The sequence below is a fragment of the Vidua chalybeata genome, chromosome 1 (genome assembly GCF_026979565.1).
Source record: "Vidua chalybeata isolate OUT-0048 chromosome 1, bVidCha1 merged haplotype, whole genome shotgun sequence".
In the NCBI taxonomy this organism is placed as follows: Eukaryota; Metazoa; Chordata; class Aves; order Passeriformes; family Viduidae; genus Vidua; species Vidua chalybeata.
This window is the reverse complement of record NC_071530.1, coordinates 65,039,085-65,061,294: the sequence shown is the minus strand read 5'-3', so window position 1 is coordinate 65,061,294 and position 22,210 is coordinate 65,039,085. Positions and strand designations below refer to the sequence as shown.

At 40.9% G+C, this 22,210-nt stretch overlaps 1 protein-coding gene across 3 annotated transcripts in view; it reads left to right on the top strand.

Moving 5' to 3' along the window:
* PHACTR1 (phosphatase and actin regulator 1) overlaps positions 1–22,210 on the top strand; it is a 300,892-nt gene that overhangs the window by 223,486 nt on the left and 55,196 nt on the right. For 2 of the 3 annotated variants that reach the window (XM_053945908.1, XM_053945900.1), the window contains 3 exons: positions 1,022–1,102; positions 7,833–8,012; positions 19,729–20,059. In XM_053945908.1, coding sequence (XP_053801883.1) covers positions 1,022–1,102; positions 7,833–8,012; positions 19,729–20,059 — 592 coding nt within the window. Of the gene's footprint in view, positions 1–1,021; positions 1,103–7,832; positions 8,013–9,032; positions 9,240–19,728; positions 20,060–22,210 lie in introns of all 3 variants that reach the window. The other variant, XM_053945894.1, reaches the window with a different exon arrangement.

Genomic DNA, 22,210 nt, shown 5'->3' with positions numbered 1-22,210 from the left:
TGTTTTCAGGGAAAGAGGGGGTTTCCAAGCCTCCTTTGCTTTAAATCTGCCTTGGACTGGCTGAGGATGCTAAGTCCCAGTTCATTTGTGTGTGTGTGTGCATCAGTGCTGGGTCTGATAGAGGAGCATATGGCAGAAGCCATTTGCCCTTGACTGTGCCTCTTTTTTGGCAGGCACAGGCTTGTTTCTCACAGAGGGGGTTCAGTCGCAGCCACTCCTTCACATCACTTCTTGAGCCCCCGGCTTGCTTGCTGGCTTTCAGCTCTTTGCCTCTGTGTGTGTCCTTTGTGGTGTTTTGGTTAATTGGACATTGTTTTAGTTACTACTGCACTAAAGAAACATGTATTTTCTATCTGTCATTTTGCTGCCTCGGTGACCACAGTCTCCAAGCAGCCAATACAGAACTCAAGCTGTTCAGATCTGGTGTAAATTGCAGTGGCTCTCTGGGAGTTTCCCTCCTTTACATCTCTTTAGGGGAAAACACTCCTCTAAGGAAGAGAAGGCTCTATTAAACAGCTTATTTTTTGCACTGTCCCAAACACCTTCATCTACCCTCACTGGAACAGGTGGCAAAGAAGCCTTGGCTTTCATTCTCTTCCACAGCCTGGACACAGTCCTTGGCCATGTTCTGTGGCCACATCTTTCCTTGGTTTGAGCCTTTGTGTTGCCTTCTTTCTTACCTTTCCCTCTCCAGCTTCTGCAATAATTTCCTTTTTCTCCCTTTGCTGTCTCTAATTCTCCACAGAAATCAGAAATGTTTGGCTTATGTGTCAAAATCAAGCAATGGGTATGCAGACATATCCTCAAATCAGTCTACCACCATTTCTATCAATAACAGCCACACTACAGTAGCAGACAGATTCTGTGGACTATCAGTAGCCTTTATTTCAAGATGCTAAACTGCCACTGACTTGAAGAGGAGAAAGAGCATTTTTTAAATGCCTTTAAAAGGCATAGAACCTTTTAAAACAGTATTTTCCCTTCTTTTATATTTATATTGACCCTTATCCTTTGCTTACAGCTTTGGAAAGAAAAATGTCAATGAGGCAAAGCAGAGAGGAGCTTATAAAACGAGGAGTGCTGAAAGAAATTTTTGATAAAGGTAAGTGTTCTTTTCACAACAGTAAATTGATATCCCATATAGCTTTATGGCCAGACACATAATTGTAACCCTAGGAACTGGGACTAGAGAATTCTGAACTGCAAGACTGTGCAAAATAAGATCTCTAAATACGTCTCTTGACTTTGCCGTGGTCTGGCCCTCTTTGTTGGATACATGTGGTAGTTACTTAGCAAATAAAAATGAAAACTAATCAGAAATATAAAGCAATAGAAATAAAAATCACAGCAATAGGCAGTAGTCACTGACTGCAAAAGAGCAAAGCATCCGGGCTGTGGAGAAATGAAGTGGGTTTGTGCCTCTGTATGTTGCCATTGTCTGGTTGAGTCGCTTTGGGATTAACTGTTGTGGAAAAGGGAAACATTTAAAGGTTTTGGATCCTGATGAGCACAGAACAACATACTTTCCCTTGAAACAGCTCAGAAGAGATGATAATTTCTTGTTCAGGATAATTAATTTGTTGAGTTTGTAATGTCTTTTTAATGCAAAATGCCATTGTTTTACAAACATCATTGTTTTACACCGGTAACACAATACATAGTTGACATCTGTTACATATATGCCACTGAAGTCACTGAGTGCATCTTCCATTTGTTTTGCTGCTTCCCTTGTCAATTACTAAGGCAATTCATTCAACAAATTTTATAAAGACATAATAAGGTTACTTCTTAATCACAATAGAACTTATGCATATGCTTTAAAACCTCATTAATTTGAAGTCTAAAGGTTTTTTACAATAGCAGTACAAAATCTGGTAGAAATCAATAGAAATTAGAAGTTTTCACAGATATTAGAAGTATAGCCTACCTACTTCATAAATTCAGGAGCATTTAAATCTGCTACCTACTTTTTACTCTAGCTTATTAGGAATTTAAAAATTTACTAACCCAGGCTGCTAATTTTTTTAAGTTAAAAACAAACAGCAACAAAAATGTGCTTATCATTCAATTTTACCATTTCTACCAGTTATGTGTTGTAGTGTGCTCTCACTATGACCAGCTGGCTTATAAACCATCCTAGATGCAACTTGAGAGTAAAAACAAGTCCTGTCAATAGGTTTGCCCTTCTTATTGCTTTTGTTGTCCACGTTTTGTAGTGTGACTCAGATCGGACCCACAGCCAGTGAGGCATGGTCCAGGCTGCCACACCAGGTGATCAGTGCTTCAGCCAGCTCAGAAGGCAACCTTCAGTCACACCTCTGTCCCAGGTGTGACCTCCTTCATCCCTGCCTCACATCCCACATGTAGCCACCCTCTGAACCATCCCTACATAAACCTAAAGGCCTCCCCAGGAAAAATCTTTTCTGTGAAGTCTGACTCTGCCTTCCATGTTGAAACATGGGGAGATTCCCCTTGTATTGCTACCAAAGCATTACAGTTTTTTTTCTATTGATCAAATAATGATGTAGTTTGTAAGCTTCTGTGTCATCTTGTGAAGCAGATTCTAAGTTGTCTGTAGGTATTTGAAAGAAATAAATTAATTCCTCCTTATAGTAATTTATCACCTTTACAAAGCTGATATGAAAAGAAGGAGGTAGGGCAGAGAAGAAAGTGGTAATACACAAGAATAGCAGCAGTACTCAAACAGCTGTGATGATACAAGGATATGAACAAGGCAAGATGTGTAGAGCAAAAGCATTATTTCCTTCAGTGGTGTAATAATCTGAGAATAATTCTAATGAAGGATTTATTTCATTGACAACCTTAACTGGAAGTTGCATTTTCTTTGTAATCCCTGTTAGGTAACCTCTAATCCTTCAAGAAAACAACAGACCTTTAGCATTTCCTAGCAGAAATGTTTGATTGTGGTAGCACCTTTCATGCCAAGAGGCATCTTGCACAAACAGTAGGTGTAAATCTCTTTGTCTCCCTTTCCTAAGAGGTGGGTAAAGCAGGCCTGTAAGTAATTATGGCTTTTTCTTTCTTTAAAAACCCATATTGATCAAAGGAAACAGTGCAGACAGACTTACCCAAGAACAAGAATTTTTGCCTTGTGCTTAGTGTTGGTTTTGTCATATCTTCTACATTGAAGAAAAGCATAATTAGCTGTTTTGTTTGCCTGCTGTTTAAAGTGATGCTCTGACCTGTTTGCTTCAGGATTTGCTGGCTTTTCAGAGGACTTTGTGTCACCCAGCAGGTGAAAATTATCAGAGTGCAATGTGTCACAGTAGTCACACATAGGAGAGTCACTGCAGTCCAGCTGCTATATTTGGAAAACAAGAAATGCTGTTGCTAGTTCAGTGACCCCCACATTTAAATTAAGTCACATGAAGCTGCTCCTGCCTGAACTGCAGAGAGCTCTTTCCTTGCTAAGGTCCAAACTCCTGACAGAATCAGTTTCTGTTATCTTCCATTTCCAGGGCTCTGTGACTTGAGTATTCTGAAAATGTAGGCAGAGGCTATAATTTTTCAAATACTCTGTACTTTTGGAAAATAGTAAGTTGAAGAAGTATCTGATGAAGTACCTGCTGTTCTTATAGTTTGTGGGCAGATAGTCCTGAGAGGTTTAAAACACTACTTCCACCTGCATCACAGAACATACCTCAACATTTAGAACAACTCATATTTTTGCCATCTCTCCTACACATAGCTACAGACCTTGATTTCCACATGAAGGTGTAACCATCCCAAAAACATCTGTCGTTAGAATTGCCCACTGTTTCATGCTGCTGGTCAAAGAACTAAATCTACCTGGAGTATTTTGATCCCTCTTCTTCTTTCTGAATGTAGATGAGATTGCTGTAGTGAGACATTTCTGAATATGAGTATGTACCAGATACTTACTCCAAAGGCAATGGTGCAATGGTTTTTCAAGGAAACATGGGCAGTCTTCATCTTTTATATTCTTGTATTTTAATATGCTCTATCTAATTAAAATTATGGATTTAGAATTAAATTTCAGATAACCTAAGTCCTTACAGGATTTGGACATGTTACACTTATGCACTAAAGGAGATATTGTGACAGTATTTGAGGATAAACTTGAAGAAGTGGCTTTGGTAAAGCAGGAGGAAGGCGTGGCAGCCGCTGGAGAGCCAGTTGTGCTGCAGTGAAATTGAAAAGTTTTGAACTCCTCCAGAAGTAGCCTGTCTCAAACTCCATGGGATCCCACAAAATCAGGGGTCTGCTTAGGGGCTGAAGTTGTGCAGGATCCCAGCTACTGTTCTAAGGTAGCCACCAAGGCTAGGAAACAGTTCCAGGGGCAGGTCTTGACCACATGCAAGAACACTCAATTCTCTATTCCCCACCCTTGGGATCATGGCAGAGAATGACAATGAATTCTGCTCTTCCTAGTCTTTGTCATCCAGAATTTCTTGCTTGGACAGTCTACTTGAGAGCAGACAAATATTGAAGGAGATAACCCAATCCAAAAATTAACCCAGGATTTCAACTTGTCCATTTTGACTTCCATATCAGTCTTCTGTAGAAGGAATTCATGAGCATGGCACTTTTCAGATATGCAAAAAAGTTGCATAGTCCAAAGTAGTTCAGAGTAAAAAACACAGTGAGAGGGTAGGCAGAGATACAAGAGGGAGAACACAACAGGTCTGATTTGTGTCAGTTGGTGTGATGCACTATGGGCTGCTTCACACCAGGCAATATTTTAAAAGTACCTGAGTGTGGAAATTGCAGGTGTGTTCAGGAGTACAAACCATGCTTAGGAGCCACAGGTTTTGAAGACATCATCTATGTATCTCTGGGCCTTCGTCCTGTGCTGTTGTTTTCACATGCTGAGGTGAATCAAAGTGGGCAGAATCCTCTGCATAAGAGAGTTTCCTCTGAGGTGCTGTTTCTTCAGTGACTTCAGGAGTGCAGAGTCTCCTGAGTAAGAGAGGAGGAACTTTCATGTGCTCTCTTGCTGCAGAGGTCAAGCTACTCCCTCAGTTTCACACTCAGCTGATGTTATTAAAGCTCATGGACTTAGGGGGAGTCATTTTCCACTAAGTAGCACCAGACACTGTGAAAACAGCAAAGGATTTAGCAAGTCTGAGAATAAAAGATTACATATGTTATCACTGTGCAAAGTTAACTTTAAACTCATAGCCAGTTCCTCAAAACAAGTAAGTTCATCCATGTATATGTAATAATTGCATTACCAGGATTCTTTTCATTTGTATATCTGCCAACTGGAATAGCTTTAATACTTTGAAAATAATAAGTAATTTGCCTTTTGTATCTGATTGTCAAGCATATCTCTGATGTAGGATTAATTCACACTGAGATACTCTTTCCTCTACAAATTATTTTTTCCGCATCTTTGATCTGTTTGCTGTACTTGAGCAACTCTCCAGGTAGCTCTTCTTTAAGCAATATCTGATTTAGGGTGTATATTTCAGTCATGATTCTATGCCATGTCTGATGATTTCATTCAAATCCAAGGACAAGTTTTAGACTCTGAATCAAGATTAAAGATACTCAGATGTAAGATTTAAAAAGGTTGTGCTGTCAGTACAGAAAGATGCCATGCTTTAGTATTAGACAAAAGATAAAAGCCAAAATTTTATCTTACATTTTACTTTTTTTGCAATCACAAGTCTTCACAGGTCATTCAAATGCTGTTTTTTAAATCATGCTAATATACCTCGAGAAGTACATAGCACACTTAAGACAGTAGGATTTCAGGATGCTCAGCATATTACAATAGGCATCTCATTTCATGAAGAATGTGTAGTCGTCCCTCCAAAAAGCAAACATTACTGGGTTTGTCATGCATACTTTTCTCATAGTTACAGTCAAATTTAGTCTGAATTAATGTGTTGAATTGTGGAATATATTGCTGGACACAGTCACTGCCTTTCATTCAAGAAGCAGATGCTCTACATAACAGTTACATTCTTTCATGAAACCAGGTAACTGAGAGAATGTTAATCCTTATCCCAAATGTGTGTAAATGTGTGTGTCTTTATAAAAGGGAGACAGAGCCAGCACAGAATACATAGCATTTCTATCCAAACAGCTAAGTCAAAAAATGTGCAGCTTAAATACTGGCTGGATTGTTTTTTGATTTTTGCTGCCTACGGAAGTAACAGCTTTGTATAGAATGGCCACAGTAGTTAGAAAGGAGGCTGTGCTACAAACACTTGGCCTGAGCCTTTAGCTTTAATTCATGTTTCCACCTTTTAGCCAGCTCAGTTGATCTCTCAAAGCTATGAGTCAGGTTTCAGTCTAGTATGATGTGATTGCACTACCATAATAGCTCTCTGGGTCTCCAAAAAACTCCAACAAAACCGAGAAAGTCAAGACTTTGGTATTTATAATAATTCCAAAATAAACAGGAGACCATCTTTACTTGCTGTAGAGAAGCTTTAAATGGCAGAAACATAATTCTGAATAGTTATCAGCTAATGTATTTTCAGACTTGTTAATTGCTGTATACTAGCGCCAAAATGAGACTTCTTTATCTTTTCAGTATTGACTTCCAAAGTAGTTTCTTAGCCCTATGAGGGGAAAACATGCACTCATTTGACTCATTTGATGTACATCTCCACTCAGTACATTGAGCAGTAATATGGCTAATCAGTGGTGCCCAGAAATCTAAAAGCATATTCTGAAATCCTGAGTTTCGTTTTTAGAAGTAATTTAAATGGTTAGTAAAATCAAGTTCTGCATATTTGCCTGCTGGTTTTTAGTTTTACGGGTCACATTTCAGTTATATTTTCAGGCTTCCATTTGTAACCATAGGGGCTGAACACTTTGCTTTATAAAACTCTAATTGTGATGTCCATGTAGTCATTGCCTCCAGGTACCAGAGTGCTGTGCTTAACAAGTTCGGAGATAAAAATCATGCAGGTTGACAGTATAGAGAATAATCTGAGTCTTTTCTTCTGCTCTTTATTATTTCTAATGTGAAGTTGTATTTGATAAGAAAGTAAATGCCAGCTGCTGTCACAGAAATTTTGCTCAGATAGAGGAGATCTTATTAGTAACTATAAAAACAGGCTTTCTAAATGGAATCTGATATATCCCAGTATCAAGACCTTACATCAGGCAAATATAAAAATTATTCTCTTCCTTACATAAAATGTGGTTATTTGTATGTAAAATAGGGACATATCCCTGTGATTTAGCTTGTATCCCTTATAGCATAAAAGTTGACATATCCCTGTGATTTAGCTTGTGTCCCTTATAGCATAAAAGTTGGTGTAGGGAAAGAGAATAATTCTTGTTAATATTAAAATATTATATACAGTATGTATTAATATTCTTTAGTTCCTGCCTACTATAATTTCTGACTTCCCAGATTCAACAGAGAGAGGGAAAACAGATTTTTTTTTTTTTGGCATTGGATGGGACTGCATGTCCGTGTGGGTCAAGGGTGGTCAGGAATCAACCAACTTAGACCACGGTTCATAATGACCATTCCAGGGTAGAGCAAAAACTCAATACAGATATTTGACTTAAATTATATCTTACCCCAGAGGTGCTACCGTCATCACTGATAGGCTCAGCCTTGGTCAGCAGTGGGTCCAGCTTGGAACTGGTTCCATCAGACATGGGGAAAATTTCTGGCAGCTACTCACAGAAGTCACCCATATGGACCCCCTGCTATCAAAACCTGTCCACATAAACCCAGTGCATGTGTATATAGAAGATCTCAGTCCAGGTTCCTCATTTGAAAACAATCTAATGGAGATAGATTTAATTTTAAATTCTGTCTGCACTTTATTTATGCCTCTTTTTTTGCCATTCTTCTTTCCTCTGACTATGAACAGATGGGGAACTTTCCATACCAAATGAAGAAGGAGCTTTGGAGAATGGGCAGCCTCTGGGCTCTGGGCTGAGCTCCAGCCAGGTGTCCCTGCCAGCCCTAGCAGAACTGGAGTCAGTCCCAGCATCTGTGGAACCTTGCTCATATGAGGTGCTCCCAACCACAGAGATCATGGATGGGACAGGTAACTTCTTGTTTATGTTATGGTGTAGATACTCTAAGCTGTTTGAAACCAGTTTTTGACTTCTAGTATTTGATGTTTAGCCCTGAGAAATCCTTGTCAAAATGAAGGTCTTCTGGTGTAGAAGGAGGTGACAGTGTAGAGATTGTCACTGAATGCTCCACGAGAAATTTTGACCAACATGATGTAGAAGTAACCTCTACTTCTAAGCAAGTAATCTCTCTCGGAGTAAGGCAAAACCCCTGCACTTTGTGAACATATAAAAGTAGGTTTACAGCTCTCTGTCTACATCTCAGATGTACTAATGAGCTCTAGAGCAGAGAGCTTACAACAGTTTTGAACCCTGGGGTACAACATTGTGCCCTCTACCTGCCATGTGGTGCTGTTTGGTGTTCACACCACATATCTGTCAGTAACTAGTACAGTCAGCTGCCCTACCCTGGGTAAGGCTGACTGCTCTTCTTCCCCAGCCTGTGCAGAGAGACAGCAATGCTCTGCATCTAGGTTAGCTGCTCTTTCTGTATCAGGTTGTGCTGCTGACAGTTGTGGGCAAAGGTCAAGTGAGGAAAAGTGAGCAGTAGAAGTTGCCATCCATGATCTTGCGCAGGTATGCAGCCTTTTCGAAAGAGAGTAGGCCCCGTGAGGTGCTTTTTACTTTTAACAGGGTAAGTTTACAGACCACCTGCTAACATATCTGGTCCTAGGCAAGCTGTGGTGACAGACCATCAGAGACGTGACATTATAAAACCTGATTGGTGTTCCAGATGTGAGAGTACGTCCCAGCCTGACATGGGGGAGCTGGCTTCTGTCAGAAGGAAAGGAAAATTTGGCTGTTGTGTGTTACTCTTTCTCTTTTACTTTCTTTCTTCTTTCCTCCTTTCTACGTTATACAATGTTTGAGTGAAATCTATGAGTCATTCCTAATCTGCATTGCCGTGCTGCTTTTCTTGTCTGACTTCGGCTGTATCTGCTGCTGCTTTGCTCGTAACGTTGTTGCGTCTATGATGTGGTTGTGTCCTCCAGTGTCCGAAGAGAGCCCCACATCCAATGAATCCGGCGTCCTCCTGTCCCAAGATCCTACAGCTAAGCCAGTCCTGCTACTTCCCCCCAAAAAATCTGCTGCTTTCCCTGGAGACCATGAGGACACCCCAGTGAAACAATTGTCCCTCCTCAAACAGCCCCCTGCCCTGCCTCCTAAACCTATTGCCAGGATTGCCAGCCACTTAACTGGTAAGTAGGTATTCCTGGACCCTCAGCCCCACCATTTCCCTTATAGGAAAAGTCACCTTTGTAGCAAGGTTCTCAGTGTTCTTTCTCTTTCTGTAATGCTGTTTGCACTTGTGTGTGCTGGTGATGTACGTGCTGTACTTAGGGCAGGGATCACGAAATCTTCAGACTGCACCTTCAAGTTTGCTCCAGGGGCACTTCCCCTCTCAGCTGTAATTGCCTAAGACTGCTGTGGCATTTCCTAGCCCTCCTCATTCATCAAGATTTACCATCACCACTGAAATTGCAGGATGTGTTTTGATGGGAAAGGAAGTATCAGGAAAATACTAGGATATCTTTAAATGCCCTTAATGAGGAAAGGCATGAGAGTTGCGGGGAAAGGGAGAGTTTTGATTTCTCCTTTTGCCATTTGTTGCGTGTCCCCTCAACTGCCATATGGGCAGGTCCCCCTCCACACACCCTGTATCTTTCCTTATGTTTGTTTTTTACTTGCCCCCCGATCCTTACACAGGTAATTCTGTTCCATGACTTCTTGCCATTTTGCTTCAGTACTTACATTCTCTGCCAGATTGTTCCCCCTTACCACCCCTGCTCTGACTACTCCCCTCCCACTGGTGAGTCCAGCTCCAATTCCCAATGACCAGGATTTTGATGTCCTGTGCTTTATGGTACAGTTTAGCTCTCACTGCATGGAAGGTAGCAACAGTAAACAACACAGGCTCTGTTTTGTGTTCCACACGTTTTACAAGTGTCCAAGCTCTTTGGGATTCAAAGTTCTAGGTGGATGTGGGAGGAGGGTGGGTGTGTCTCCTCCTCCCACTCTCTCATTTTGACTGCTGAAGCAAAAGATGGCTATATTAATGCTGACCAAAATAGATTCCCTAAATGCTTGCCTGCACCTTTTGAGCAGCCTGCTTATAATTGCAGCTGCTGCACAGCAGGCAGCACCGCAAAATCCTGTGTTGAATATGAGATGTGGTTCATCTTTGTAATGGGGCAGCTACCAGTCTTCCCCCTGGGTTGATCTTGTGTTAATCCTGCCCTGATATTTTCAGAACTGATGTGAGAAATGCTCTGCCCACATTTATGTATTGTAGATTTTTTTTCCAGACAGTTAATACCCATTTTAGTCAGGTCTATTATCTATATCAGGAAAGAGCTCATTAGGAAAGAACACGTTCTGGTTTTCTCTCATCTGTATGTAGTCTCTTCATGTTTCTGTTTGGATGACCACACTTTTTTGTCCTTGTATAGTTTTGTACATTTTATGTGAAACCTCTTTACTTTCTTACCTGTCAAAATCTGCACATAATGGTTAATGTTTTGCCCTTTGCTACAAACTGAATGGGCAGTCCTGCAGCCTGCAAGGCCAGGTAGCAGTATTCCTGGCTTCACCTAAGGACAAAACCAGTTTTCTATGATCTCCCATAAAACTCTGTCCCAATTATAAGAAGTTGTTCAGAAATGAGGCCAACATGAAAGAAATAAAAATATAGGAATAGCATAGGAGAAAAACTCAGGTCCTTGATTCATAAGCCATCTTTTGTAAGAGATAACAAAAGAATCAAAGGATGAGGGCTTCTGGAGTAGTTTTGTTTTTTCTGCAGCTGCAAATTTTGCATGAAGTAGAATCAGGCTCAAGTTATCAGCATAAGTGAGTTGCTTGATGGTGATGACTTTCCAATGGAAGTGAAACAGAACTGTGACTCCTCTTTCTTCGTGGTGGCCTTCAGTGATGTCTCATCTAGTCCTATATAAAGTCTTGTATGTGCATCTAGATAGACTCTTGTAGATGCATATATATGCACCTTCAGGATAAAGGAACATTGACTCAAATTTAGTCATACAGCCATAATTTATTTGACAGTATTCCTGCTGGAACTGAAACCCTCACTTATACATTCCTTATAAATAAAAGTATTCAGCTTGTTCTTAAGGGTCCATTTACTTTGGTGGTCCAAAGGATATAAGTGTTGCTCAGTGCTGTGTGTTCTTCAGTGGTAATTATATTAGCCACGTACAATCTTTGGAAATGAGCAATCAATCCTAATGAAGCATCCTCCTCAGTGAGAAGCAGAATTAATGCTATTCTTTTTCTAATTACTCCAGAGACATCCTCTGCTTGTGAGTGAGAAAACAAGCAAAATCTGAATTTGGCATTCAAAATGAAAACTTCTCATTTTTTGCTGCATACACATTTTTCTACTGAAGAATTTTTGAGAAGGTTGAAGGAAAAATTAAGACATACCAGGCATGTCAAATGGACAGTGACAGAGGTTTAATGGTCTGGTAGCTCTGTTCAAGAGACTGTGAGAGGAGATGTGATCCTGTGAAGGGTTCAGGTGAATTGTTTCTGCCTTTTCACACATGTGAAAAGGCAGAAGCACCTCAACTTCTGTCTACATATATATCTATATCTACAGATAGATAGATAGATGTGTGTATATGTGTACAAAAGTGTATCTATTTAATAGAAACATGTTTTCTACAAACGTATATTAAAAATCACTACAGACATGATCAGAGGCCAAAAAAAAATAAATGGAAAAATATTTAAAAACAAACCTTGAGAGAAAAAAGTCAGACCACCTCTTGCTGTGAAAATATTCCAAAGTTCTTCAAAAAGTTATGCAGAATGACTTGCAGGGCTTGACAAAGAACTTATTACAGGTTTTAGAAATGGAAAGGAAACAGTCTTTTCCTCTGAAAGCATTTTGAACCATCTCAAATATCTATCCACCTGTGCCAAGACAAAGATTGGCCTTTCAATTGATAAGAAATGCACATAAAAGAGCATACCTAAATAAACACGTAAGAGTACATTTAATTTTGTGGAGAATGAAAAGGAAAAAAAATACATTTTAAAGGTGGAAGGAAGAGAGAATTGCCTCTAGCAAATATAAATCACACAGCCTTGGTATGCTTATTCTCAAGGCTAAGGCTCTGTAGGGATGGGACAGTATAGAAACAGGGCCAGAGCCAAGAGCAGACTGCAGGGCAGCCACTGGGAATGGTACCAACACCACTACGGAAGATGCTCTATGCTTTTCCTCACACCATGTCCTGTGGTCTTGATGGTGCTGCCTCCACAGGGAACATCCTTGTCACAGCACAGGGTGTGGAAGTGCTCACGTAGCCCTAGAAGACAAGCAACTCTAGGAGAAAAACATGAGCCTTAACTGTTTTGCTACTGCTGTTTCACTGCTCTGCATGTCCTGTTGGCCAGTCACCTCCTGGTGAGCCTTCTACTGGCTTTCAAACATGATTAGCATTAGACTGATTAGTATTAGACAATGTTCATAAGATAGAATTTCTTCCATTATTTTATTTCTCTGATATTCACATGCAGAACCCAGGCATTTAGGATACTTCTAGCTTCCTTCACCGAATAATCACCTGGGACCAAATTTAATTGGGGTTCTGGTGTTCAAGTCCCCAGCTTATCATAAAATCTTTAATGGTCAAGTGACAGGAAGACTAGTGTGGTAGACAGGGACAGGTGAACGGAAAATCTCGGGATGTGACGGAAAGCAAGACCCTTCCCCCCTCATCCTGTAATAAGTGATCAATCACCCCTGAAGCATGCAGCCCCTCCTAACTCCAGTAGTTTTCCACTCCTTACTAACCCTAGCCAGACCCACCGTCCCCCTTTGACGTAGTAAGACCCCCTTGACTATTTAACCTCACGAGATGAGATAATAAACGCCATTTGACCATCCACCACATTGGTGTCTGTGCATGTCAGTGGACCGAGTGACCTGGGCGAGGCCGGGTCGCCATGCTGTGTCTTGAAACCAGGTCGCCTGCCTTCTCCATGGAAGGCAACAGGCTAGGCATGTCTGATTTGATAGACTCCAGTGTTGTAAAGTTCCCTTTGATCTTGATTCGTTAAGCTGTTAATTTTGACCAGCACAGATAATGTTTTCTGAAATTAATTAGTTATTTTCCAGCTGAACCACCAGTAACCCATAAAGCTCCTAAAACACCAGAGAACAAAGTATGTGCCACTAAGATGGGATCTCAGGAGCACCTGAATCTGTTTGGGCCAAAATTTAGCCTAATATTAGAAGAAGGTGTAGCTTTGGTTATATCCAGCCACTTATCTATTCCATTTAATAGTTATGTCTGTGTAGAGTCAGAACTAATTTGTAATTAGAAGCAAACATTTAACAGGGTAGGAAATGTTAAAAGTCCTCAAAAGTTGCTTCTGACAAAGCAGACATGACAAGAATGAGGTTTGAGAACATGAATGCCTGGGGTCCTGGTGCCTTGCCACGACACAGCTGGTTATTAGTGACAATTTTGTAAAAGCTTTTGCAACTACGATTTGTCCAATATATACTCTGGATTATTTTAAAATGCAGTAGTCACATATGTATCAGAAGACTCCTCTGTAGATGAGCTCAAGAATCCAGAAGATTCCTCCATAGTGATGTTACCTCCAACTGCCTGCTCTGGCAGGCTACATTCATGAAAGGAGGTTACATTCACCTGGAGACAATGGACAATTCTGTCACTGTGTGTCAAGGAAGAAGCAGCAGAGAAAAAGCAGTTCTCCTTCACCAAGTTTTCATGGAAACTGGACCCTGGTGCAATTTCTCCTTCTATAATTCCCCTCTGTGCTTCTTCCTGGAGAGGAGTACCTATCACATAAAGGCATCAGGAAATCTTCTCATCTTTGAAACCCTTTTCAAGGCCCTGCACAGGAATCCCTGCAGAGCTATACTTTTCAACATTTAGGGCTAATCATGCCTTGCTTTTGTTCTCCAAATCCAACTTGAATCTTGAATCCATATGTGGTACAGAAGAACAGCAAAGAATTTCTGTCTCAAATCTTCCCCAAAAGACATGACTGCAGATCTTGCTATAGTCAGCAGGAGATGCATGGCAAACCTTTGAGAACAGTTTTTGACTTGTCAAAAACTCATTGAAACAAGAAAAGAGACTCTCACCATTTAGGCACAAGTGATTACAGGAGAGAAGACCTGAAAAAGCAAAAGCTACTTATCCAAATGGTGCCAGTAAATATCAGGCACATCATCCTGTGGAGCTCCCTCAACAGGCCACACTGGTTTTTGCACTGTTTGTTGGTTTTGGGGAGTTTTTTGCATATAATTTTACAGAATTAGTTATTTGGAAGGAATTTATAGAGTATCTCATTAACTTTATGACAAGTGCAAGTGAAAGTGAAATGAACTTGTAGTTGTATATAGTACAGCAGAGGTCACAGTATAAGGTCATTCAGGTGAGGAAAAAACCTCAGCAGGTCTTGGATCCAACCAGGTCTTGGCTCAAAGCAGAGCCAAGTATGGGATCAGACCAGGTTGCTCAGGCCTTTGACCAGCTGAGTCTTGAAAACTTCAGAGGATGCCAGCTGTAAAACCTGTCCTAACTGCCTCTTCTCATGGCAGTGAAGACACTTTCCTTATAATCCAGTCTTGAACCTCTTCGCTTTTGTCCACTGTCTTTCCTCCTCCCTCCACGCACCACTGAAGAGTATAAACTTATTGATAACTTGTAGGTACTGGGAGGCTGCTCTTAAGTGTTCCCCCCACAAGCTGTCTTTGCTCCAAGTTGAACACACTTCAGGTGCCCTAGCCCTCAGCCACTGCAGTGACCCTGTGCTTGACTCATTCTGGTTTTTTGATATCTTTCCTGGTGTATACTAAACTTGCACAGTAGTCTAGGTACAGTCTAAGGACTGGTGAATAGAAGGGGATCCTTCTATCAACAGAAGAATCCTTAGATCTCCTGGCTGTATTTCTTCTTGTACCACCCAGGAGTCTGTTGTCCTTTCTTGCTGTCAGGGTACAGCGCTGGCTTATATTTGGCAAGGAGTCAAGAAAGAGCATTTCTGCCACTGGCAGTGTGGCAAACACAGCCAGCTCTGCCACAAGCCCAGGATGCCCAGGCATGTCCTCTTTCTCCATGCAGTAGTTGAGCTGGGGCAGAATTTGAAGATTTTAATGAGCCTTTCTACAACCCCTGCTGCAGCAACCTTTGCTGCCATACATCCAGAAGTTCCTATACATCCAGATGCATCCCATCTGCAGCAGTTGTGTCTTCAATGTATGCTGACCAATTCTCCAGCCATGTTCAGTGACTAAGAAGCATCAGACTTGGTGTATATGGTGCCCAGCTCCAGTGTACTACTAACACTTCAGAAGCACCATATAGTAGCAAACCTGTGCAACAAATAAACATATATTTATCTCATGAAAACCCCAAAAGAAATACAATAACTATAGATGTTAGCAAAATTATCTGTATCGAAAGGGTAAGGGATGGCCTGCTTGTCAAAGGTCTGATATGTAGAAAATATTGTGGCGTCCACAACTGTCTTTTAAGTAATTGATAGTTATCAGGAGTGGAGAGGTTGATGTTTTTTTCATCAACTGTAACATAAAAGTTATTACACAGTACTGAGTGGTCACAACCCCACTGGGAACCAACATCTTGCAAAATTGCTTATTATTCTCTTGAGCATGAAAAACCTCAGCCAGAAGAGATTAATCAGACTTACTCACCTGGCTTCACACAGTTTGCTTCTTTTCAGTTACGAGTGCTTTGTGCAATGATTTAATACTCTGGTAGTGTTTCACTGAGAAGACACATCATAGATTCTATGTTCTTATTTCCCTTGTCCAGCTTCTTACTCATCTACAGATGCCCATGTCTGATGTATATTCCTTGTGGGAGACAATAATTGTTACTACCCCTGCTTCATAAATCATGTACATTGTGAAATTAAAACAGAGGAAAGAACTGTAAAACTCAGTCACCTCACTCTTACATGCAGGGAGAAGTTGTTCTGTCCTTTAGTGTAGATGATGGTAGCACAGTGTCCAACAGCGTGCTCAGAGCCCATTGATTTGGGCAAGGCCCCACTTGTTCAGTGTAGTCACTGATCAGACCACAAATTAAAACTTGCAGTACCAGGGTCTCCATTACTGGTGTCAGTGAAGATACACAGTTACATTTCCCAGCAAATGGATTGAACTCTCTTCCCATTGTAGTCATTCTCCTTTTAACCTTTTTATTTAAACAAAGTAGAATTCTCCTGAAGGTGAAGGGCAGACAACTAGACTAAATACCTCTGATCCATTTCCAAGAGTCTATTTTGGTATTAGAATCATATTCAGACAAGCTCAAGAACCTGGGTGTAACACAGTCAGCCTGGATGAGGACATTAAAAATAATGGGCAAAAATTTTGGCAGGTGTCCAGTGGAGTCACCCAGCACTGATACCATTGAAAACATGTTGATGTGAAGCATTTGTTTAAATTTAAGTGGAAACTGAAGGTCTAAGGACCTTTGTTGTGCAGGGTCAAACCAGAGTGTGTGTGTCTGATTCATGATGGAATGAATATGTGGCAACTCAGGATAATTAGACTTGTTCTCCTGTGCAATTCCAGAGCTTCAGTGCCTGTGCCACAACTCTACTGCATGAATACTTCCATGAGAAAATAAATTTTCGCTGTATTTAGAAGAAAGAAGGAAGGATTCCTGTTTGCTTTATACCTGAACTACATTGCTCTGATCTTCAGGATCACAAAAAGCAGAAACCCCAGATGATACTTCCAGTTATTCTTTTGTCAAAAGACAGACATGACTGCAGTTGGGATCTCTTTGAATTCACCATTAAGGATGACTGTCACAGCGTGATGGGGCATCCAGGCACAGGCACTGTCAAATGAAGACTTTAATTGACATGGTTGATCAGGCCATGAGCCTGAGAAAAGGAAAAGTATCTTAAACCAACCTGTGTTTGTCAAAATGGAAGTGCAGTTCTCAGTGTAGTCTTTGTAATTCAGAACAAGTTCTAGAAGTAAAATTGCCTGAAGCATAAATGTGTGAAAAGAACCACTTTTTTTACTACAAATCCCATAGGAGGTTTATTCTCAGGGCTCTATACAATTTACTCTTTACTCTTTTTGTTATTTACCTTTAATTGAAGAGTATGTTCTTTTATGCAGGATACACAGAGGAAATGTATGCAAATAACATGTCTGTAAGAAAAACAAGGTGACTTTAAGACCTTTGTGTGCTTGAATAGAAAATTCCGAATGTGGGTTGTTTTTTGTTTTTTTTTTTTACTGCTTTGGCAAACCCATGAGTTAAATTTCAGCCTTGGTAGAGCCATCAGAAGAATGGCTCTTTTTTGCGTGCAAGAGACAACATGTTAAGTGGATTTAATGTTATATTGAAAGGCAAAAGACTTGGATTCTGCTCTCTATAGCTCTTCCACTCTGCAGTGTGGAAAGGCCACTTTTTCTCCATGCCCCTACATCATGGTGTAACCCCAGCCAGCAGCGAAGTTCCACTCAGCCACTCACTCACTCCCCCACCAGTGGGATCAGGGACAGAATCAGAAGGGTGAAAGTGAGAAAATGAGTAAGTTGAGATAAAGACAGTTCAATAGGGATAGCAAAAGCCATGCACACAAGCAAAGTGAAACAAGGAATTTGTTCATTGCTTCCCATGAGCAGGCAGGTGTTCACCCATCTCCAGGAGGGCAGGGCCCTATCACCTGTAATGGCTACTTGGGAAGACAAACACCATCACTCCGAACATCCCCCCACTTCCTTCTTCTTCTCCCCAGCTTTACATGCTGAGCATGATGCCATATGGTCTGGAATATCCCTTTGGTCACTTGGGATCATCTGTCCTGGCTTCCCATGCATCCCAGGTTTTCTCAATAGTGTTGCAGTTCAAAAGGTAGAAAAGGTCTTGGCTCTGTACAAGCCCTGCTCAGCAATAACAAAAACATCTCTGTATTATCAACTCAAACTTTGCTCAGCACAAAAACAAAACAGCCCCATACCAGGCACCATGAAGAAAATAAACTATGTGCAGCCAAAACCTGCACATAGTATTTCATTTTTGTACTCCCTTGGACCCCTCTGTGTTGTTAGTCTGTAAACACTCTGGAGAGGGGGAAGGCTTGCACTGTGAATGTGTTGTTCCTAGCATAGCAAAAGCACTAATATCAAGTGGATTCTGTGGAAGATGTGACTAGCACTGAAATAACTCAAGAGACATATCTGAACTTGGTTCATGGTCTTTTTTCACCTTACAATCCATAATCATTTTCCAGAAGTGTTACTACTTGCTAGTCCTGATATCAACCTTGTGTACCTTGGCTATTAGATATGGATAGAAGAACAGGCAATATTCAGAACAGGTCAGGAAGAAAGAAAGAATGAAGGAAATGGGGGGAAGGATAGTTTAAACTGAAAAGAACCAGTTTGTATGGTCTGGTAAAGGACTATAGAAATCTGATAGCGCTCAGAATAGTGGTGACCTTTGGAGAGCAGCATCTAACTCCCAAGCTTCTTCAGATCAAAAGAAGATTCTGGCCCTGCAATTCCCTTACCATGCTGCAGCAAGAAGAGTGGACAGAAGCAGCAAGAGACCAAAGGTCATGCAAGCCTTTGCCCACAGAGCTACATTGCAGAGACAAATATGTGCAGTATTTCAGGCTGGAAAGGGCCTGGGCTTCCTCCTAGAGACAAACTCAGAGTTGTTGCTCACAGTGTATATATTTTCTCTCTCTTTCACTCTTAGTATGGTTTGTGACCATTTCCCTCATCTATCTTGGCAACTACTAGCCCTCATGTTACTTCTTTTCCCTTCTGAAAGTATTTCATAGTGCAACTCCAAAAATCTCCATTCTGCAGTTGAGTTCTGGAAGAGAGGTTTGCTTGTGGACCTCTCACTGATTTCTCATTGAAGTCAGTGAAGTCTTTTCCTGGCTGATCAACTATGGGTTTCAGTGAATATTTTAAGTAGAGCTAAAAAGGTAAAATTCAGTGCTTGAGTCCAGAGAAAAATACCTGCCACTTGTGTAAAAGAATACATTAGTCCTAACAATCTAGTGCCCTTTAACTTTTCTCCTCATGTACCCTCCATTTTTCCAAACATGTCCTGTTTAGTATTCAAACCTTATTTTTTTTCTCCTTTGCCCTATAATGTAATTTTTTACACTAGATGTTTTGCACATTACAAAGCTGTAAGAAGTGTGACTTGCAGTAATTGTACTGTAGTGGCTGAGATGGATTAGGAATCCCTGAGCTTTTGCTCTGGCAGTGATGGTGGTGAGTCATCCTGTAACTTCAGACAAGAATTGCTCTCATCCTAATTGCTCTCCCCCTATCTGTGTGTCTGTTGAGTGGAAGAAATTGCATCTACCTCACAGGGCTATGTTGGAGGAATTGGGCTCTAAAGTGTGCCACAAGCCTTGTTAAGTATTGCTTAATGTGTTTATTAAGGGGCATGCACAGCCCTGGGATGTTTTTTGTGGGACTCAAGAGTGCTGCAAAACAACAGTGTTTTTTCTGGAGACTATGCTGAGCATACAGTAGGAGTTGTCTGTCACAATAGGGAAGGTGTGCACTCTCCCATGTTGAGTAGCAGCCTCAGTACCTGCTCACTCTCATCTCCTTCTTACTGACATGAAAATTAACACCAGTGCTCTCTTTCTTTGTTTTAGATCCTGGCGCTCCTGTGAAACTGCCTTGTATGCCAGTTAAACTGTCACCTCCACTACCTCCAAAGAAAGTAATGATTTGCATGCCTTTAGGCGGGCCAGACCTCTCTCTCTCATCCTATTCCACACAGAAGAGCTCCCAGCAGCCTTTGACCCAGCAGCATCACACTGTCCTGCCATCCCAGTTAGCAGCTCACCAGCATCAGCTCCAGTACGGCAGCCACAGCCAGCACCTTCCTTCTGGGTCCAGCACGTTGCCCATTCACCCTTCAGGGTGCCGGATGATCGAGGAACTGAACAAAACACTAGCCATGACCATGCACAGGCTAGAAAGGTAATGGATCAACTTTTAGCATTCCATACCAGTGTGCACTGTTTCCTGCTAACCTCAGCATCAATATCATCGCTTGAGTTACATTCAGAGGACTTGAATGAGGTGTCTTCTCTGGGGTCTAACAACTTCAGGGCAGAGTCATTCCTGGAGAAACAGAGACAGAGGAAGAGCCTTTCCAGACTTGTTTGAAAGAAGTTTGTGGCAGAAAGGAAATAAAGACCAAATTTCCTGAATCCCATTGTCCTGTTCAAGGAAGTAGGTAATACAGCCAATGGAAAAGATTTTAATAAGACATGCCTGGCTTGCAGTATGTACTGCTGAGGCATACCTGCAGAGCTCCAGTTGTGTGGAGGATTGCTAAATGCAAGGAGAGGAAGATTCATAAAAGAGCAATTAGAATCCAATGTGCCACTCCAGCAGGGCATCTGATTAGTATTACCAATTAGCTCAAAACAATCTATGTGGACTTCCTACAAGTCACTTAGAAGGGCTTTAATACAGTATTTAGATTATTTAAATTAATTTAAATTAAATTATGTGTTTGATCTTAAAATAAGTATTTAACTCATTCCACAGCAGCTACCTTCTTAGCCATTTGCATCTGGCAAGAGGTAGAACATTTGATCAGAAATGTCTTACCCACATTGGGGCTGTTTTTTGTTATTGTCACTTATGAGTATCTCTGAGTGTTTCTCCAAGTAGTCTGAGCAAATGAAGCATGTTGTATAAATGCAAGCTGCCCTCATAGACTGCAACATCAGCAAGCTTTGGAAAATTTATTTCACCTTGCAGAGGAAAACTGAAAAAGTCCCAGAACAGGGAAGATGGATGAAAAATTACATGTTTTATTTAGTACCAAGGACAGCTTTGTAGCCAGCTTGTTCTAGGAGCATCAGATCATCCTGTTATACAGGAAGGCAAAATATTTGGTCTAAAAGACAAAATGCTTAATGATTTACCCCAGTATTTCTGTCTGATAACACTACCTTCATTATATTCCATAGTTGGAAACAACTGGATTATTGATGGCAGTTTCTCCTTACTGCCCAAAAAAGAGTCAGGAGACCAGAGGCTGTCTCACACTGCCAGCTTATTTTAGTACCAGAATAGTGACACATCTGTGATTATACCATGGGGCTAATGTTTCTACAGCATGGGGGAATTCTCAGCTGGGGAAAAACTACTAGGGCTATGAAGGAGATTCTTATTCCTGGAGCTGTGGAGGTAGGATAGAAAGAGCGTCCACATTGTCCCCTACTGCCATACTCAGTGACTATGCATTTACCTCTCACATTGCCAGCATGGCTGGTCTGGTGCCTCTACACCATCCCAAAAATCAATGCACCAGGCACAGTGCATACTTTGGGAGTGTTGTCTCCCAAAGGCTCCTTTGGGGCTGCACTGCCCATGCCATCCCCAGCTTAGGTTGGATGTCTTAATGTCTGGCTCACACTGTGTGCAGAAGGCCCTTTGTTATCCTGAGCCCAGTGACATCTCTCAGAATATGACTTCATTGTGGCATCTGTTGCCCCACAGCAATGAATGCTCCAGTTTCTAGTCATCCATCATGTTTATGTCTACAAATGCGTTTAACTGATTTAAAGAAGGATGCTGTTTGCATTTAACTATTAATTTGAAGCTGAAGTTCTGCTGCTTGTTAAAAACTGAATAAGCAAGCATTCATGCCCCAATGTGAAACAATTGTTTCCTTTTGCCATTAATAAGAAGAAAATAAGAAAAGCTTGTGGTACTTGGATATTGCACATTTAAAATGAATGTGAATCCTAGTTCATGATATTGCAGACAGATATTTAATAGCCTTTTTTATGTTGATTAACTGTTAGTTAAACCATGGATTAATGTGTTGAGTACTTTGTGCTCCTTGTCAAAGCAAATCAATAACTTCTGCATTCACAAGGGAGAAAATAGATCATGATCATTTCCTCTGCAACAGCAATTGTTATTTTTGTAGTATATAGAGGTATATACAGTTCTGTGGAGTTGATCTTGCTCTTAAATTCTTCATTTGTTTTTTTCAAGCCACATTGTGAACTAGATAAATTTGCCAAGTTTGCTTGAAGATTTGTGCAGATTTTTAAAATATATTTATTTAACTTGGGAGACAATTATTTGCACTGAATACCATTGTTT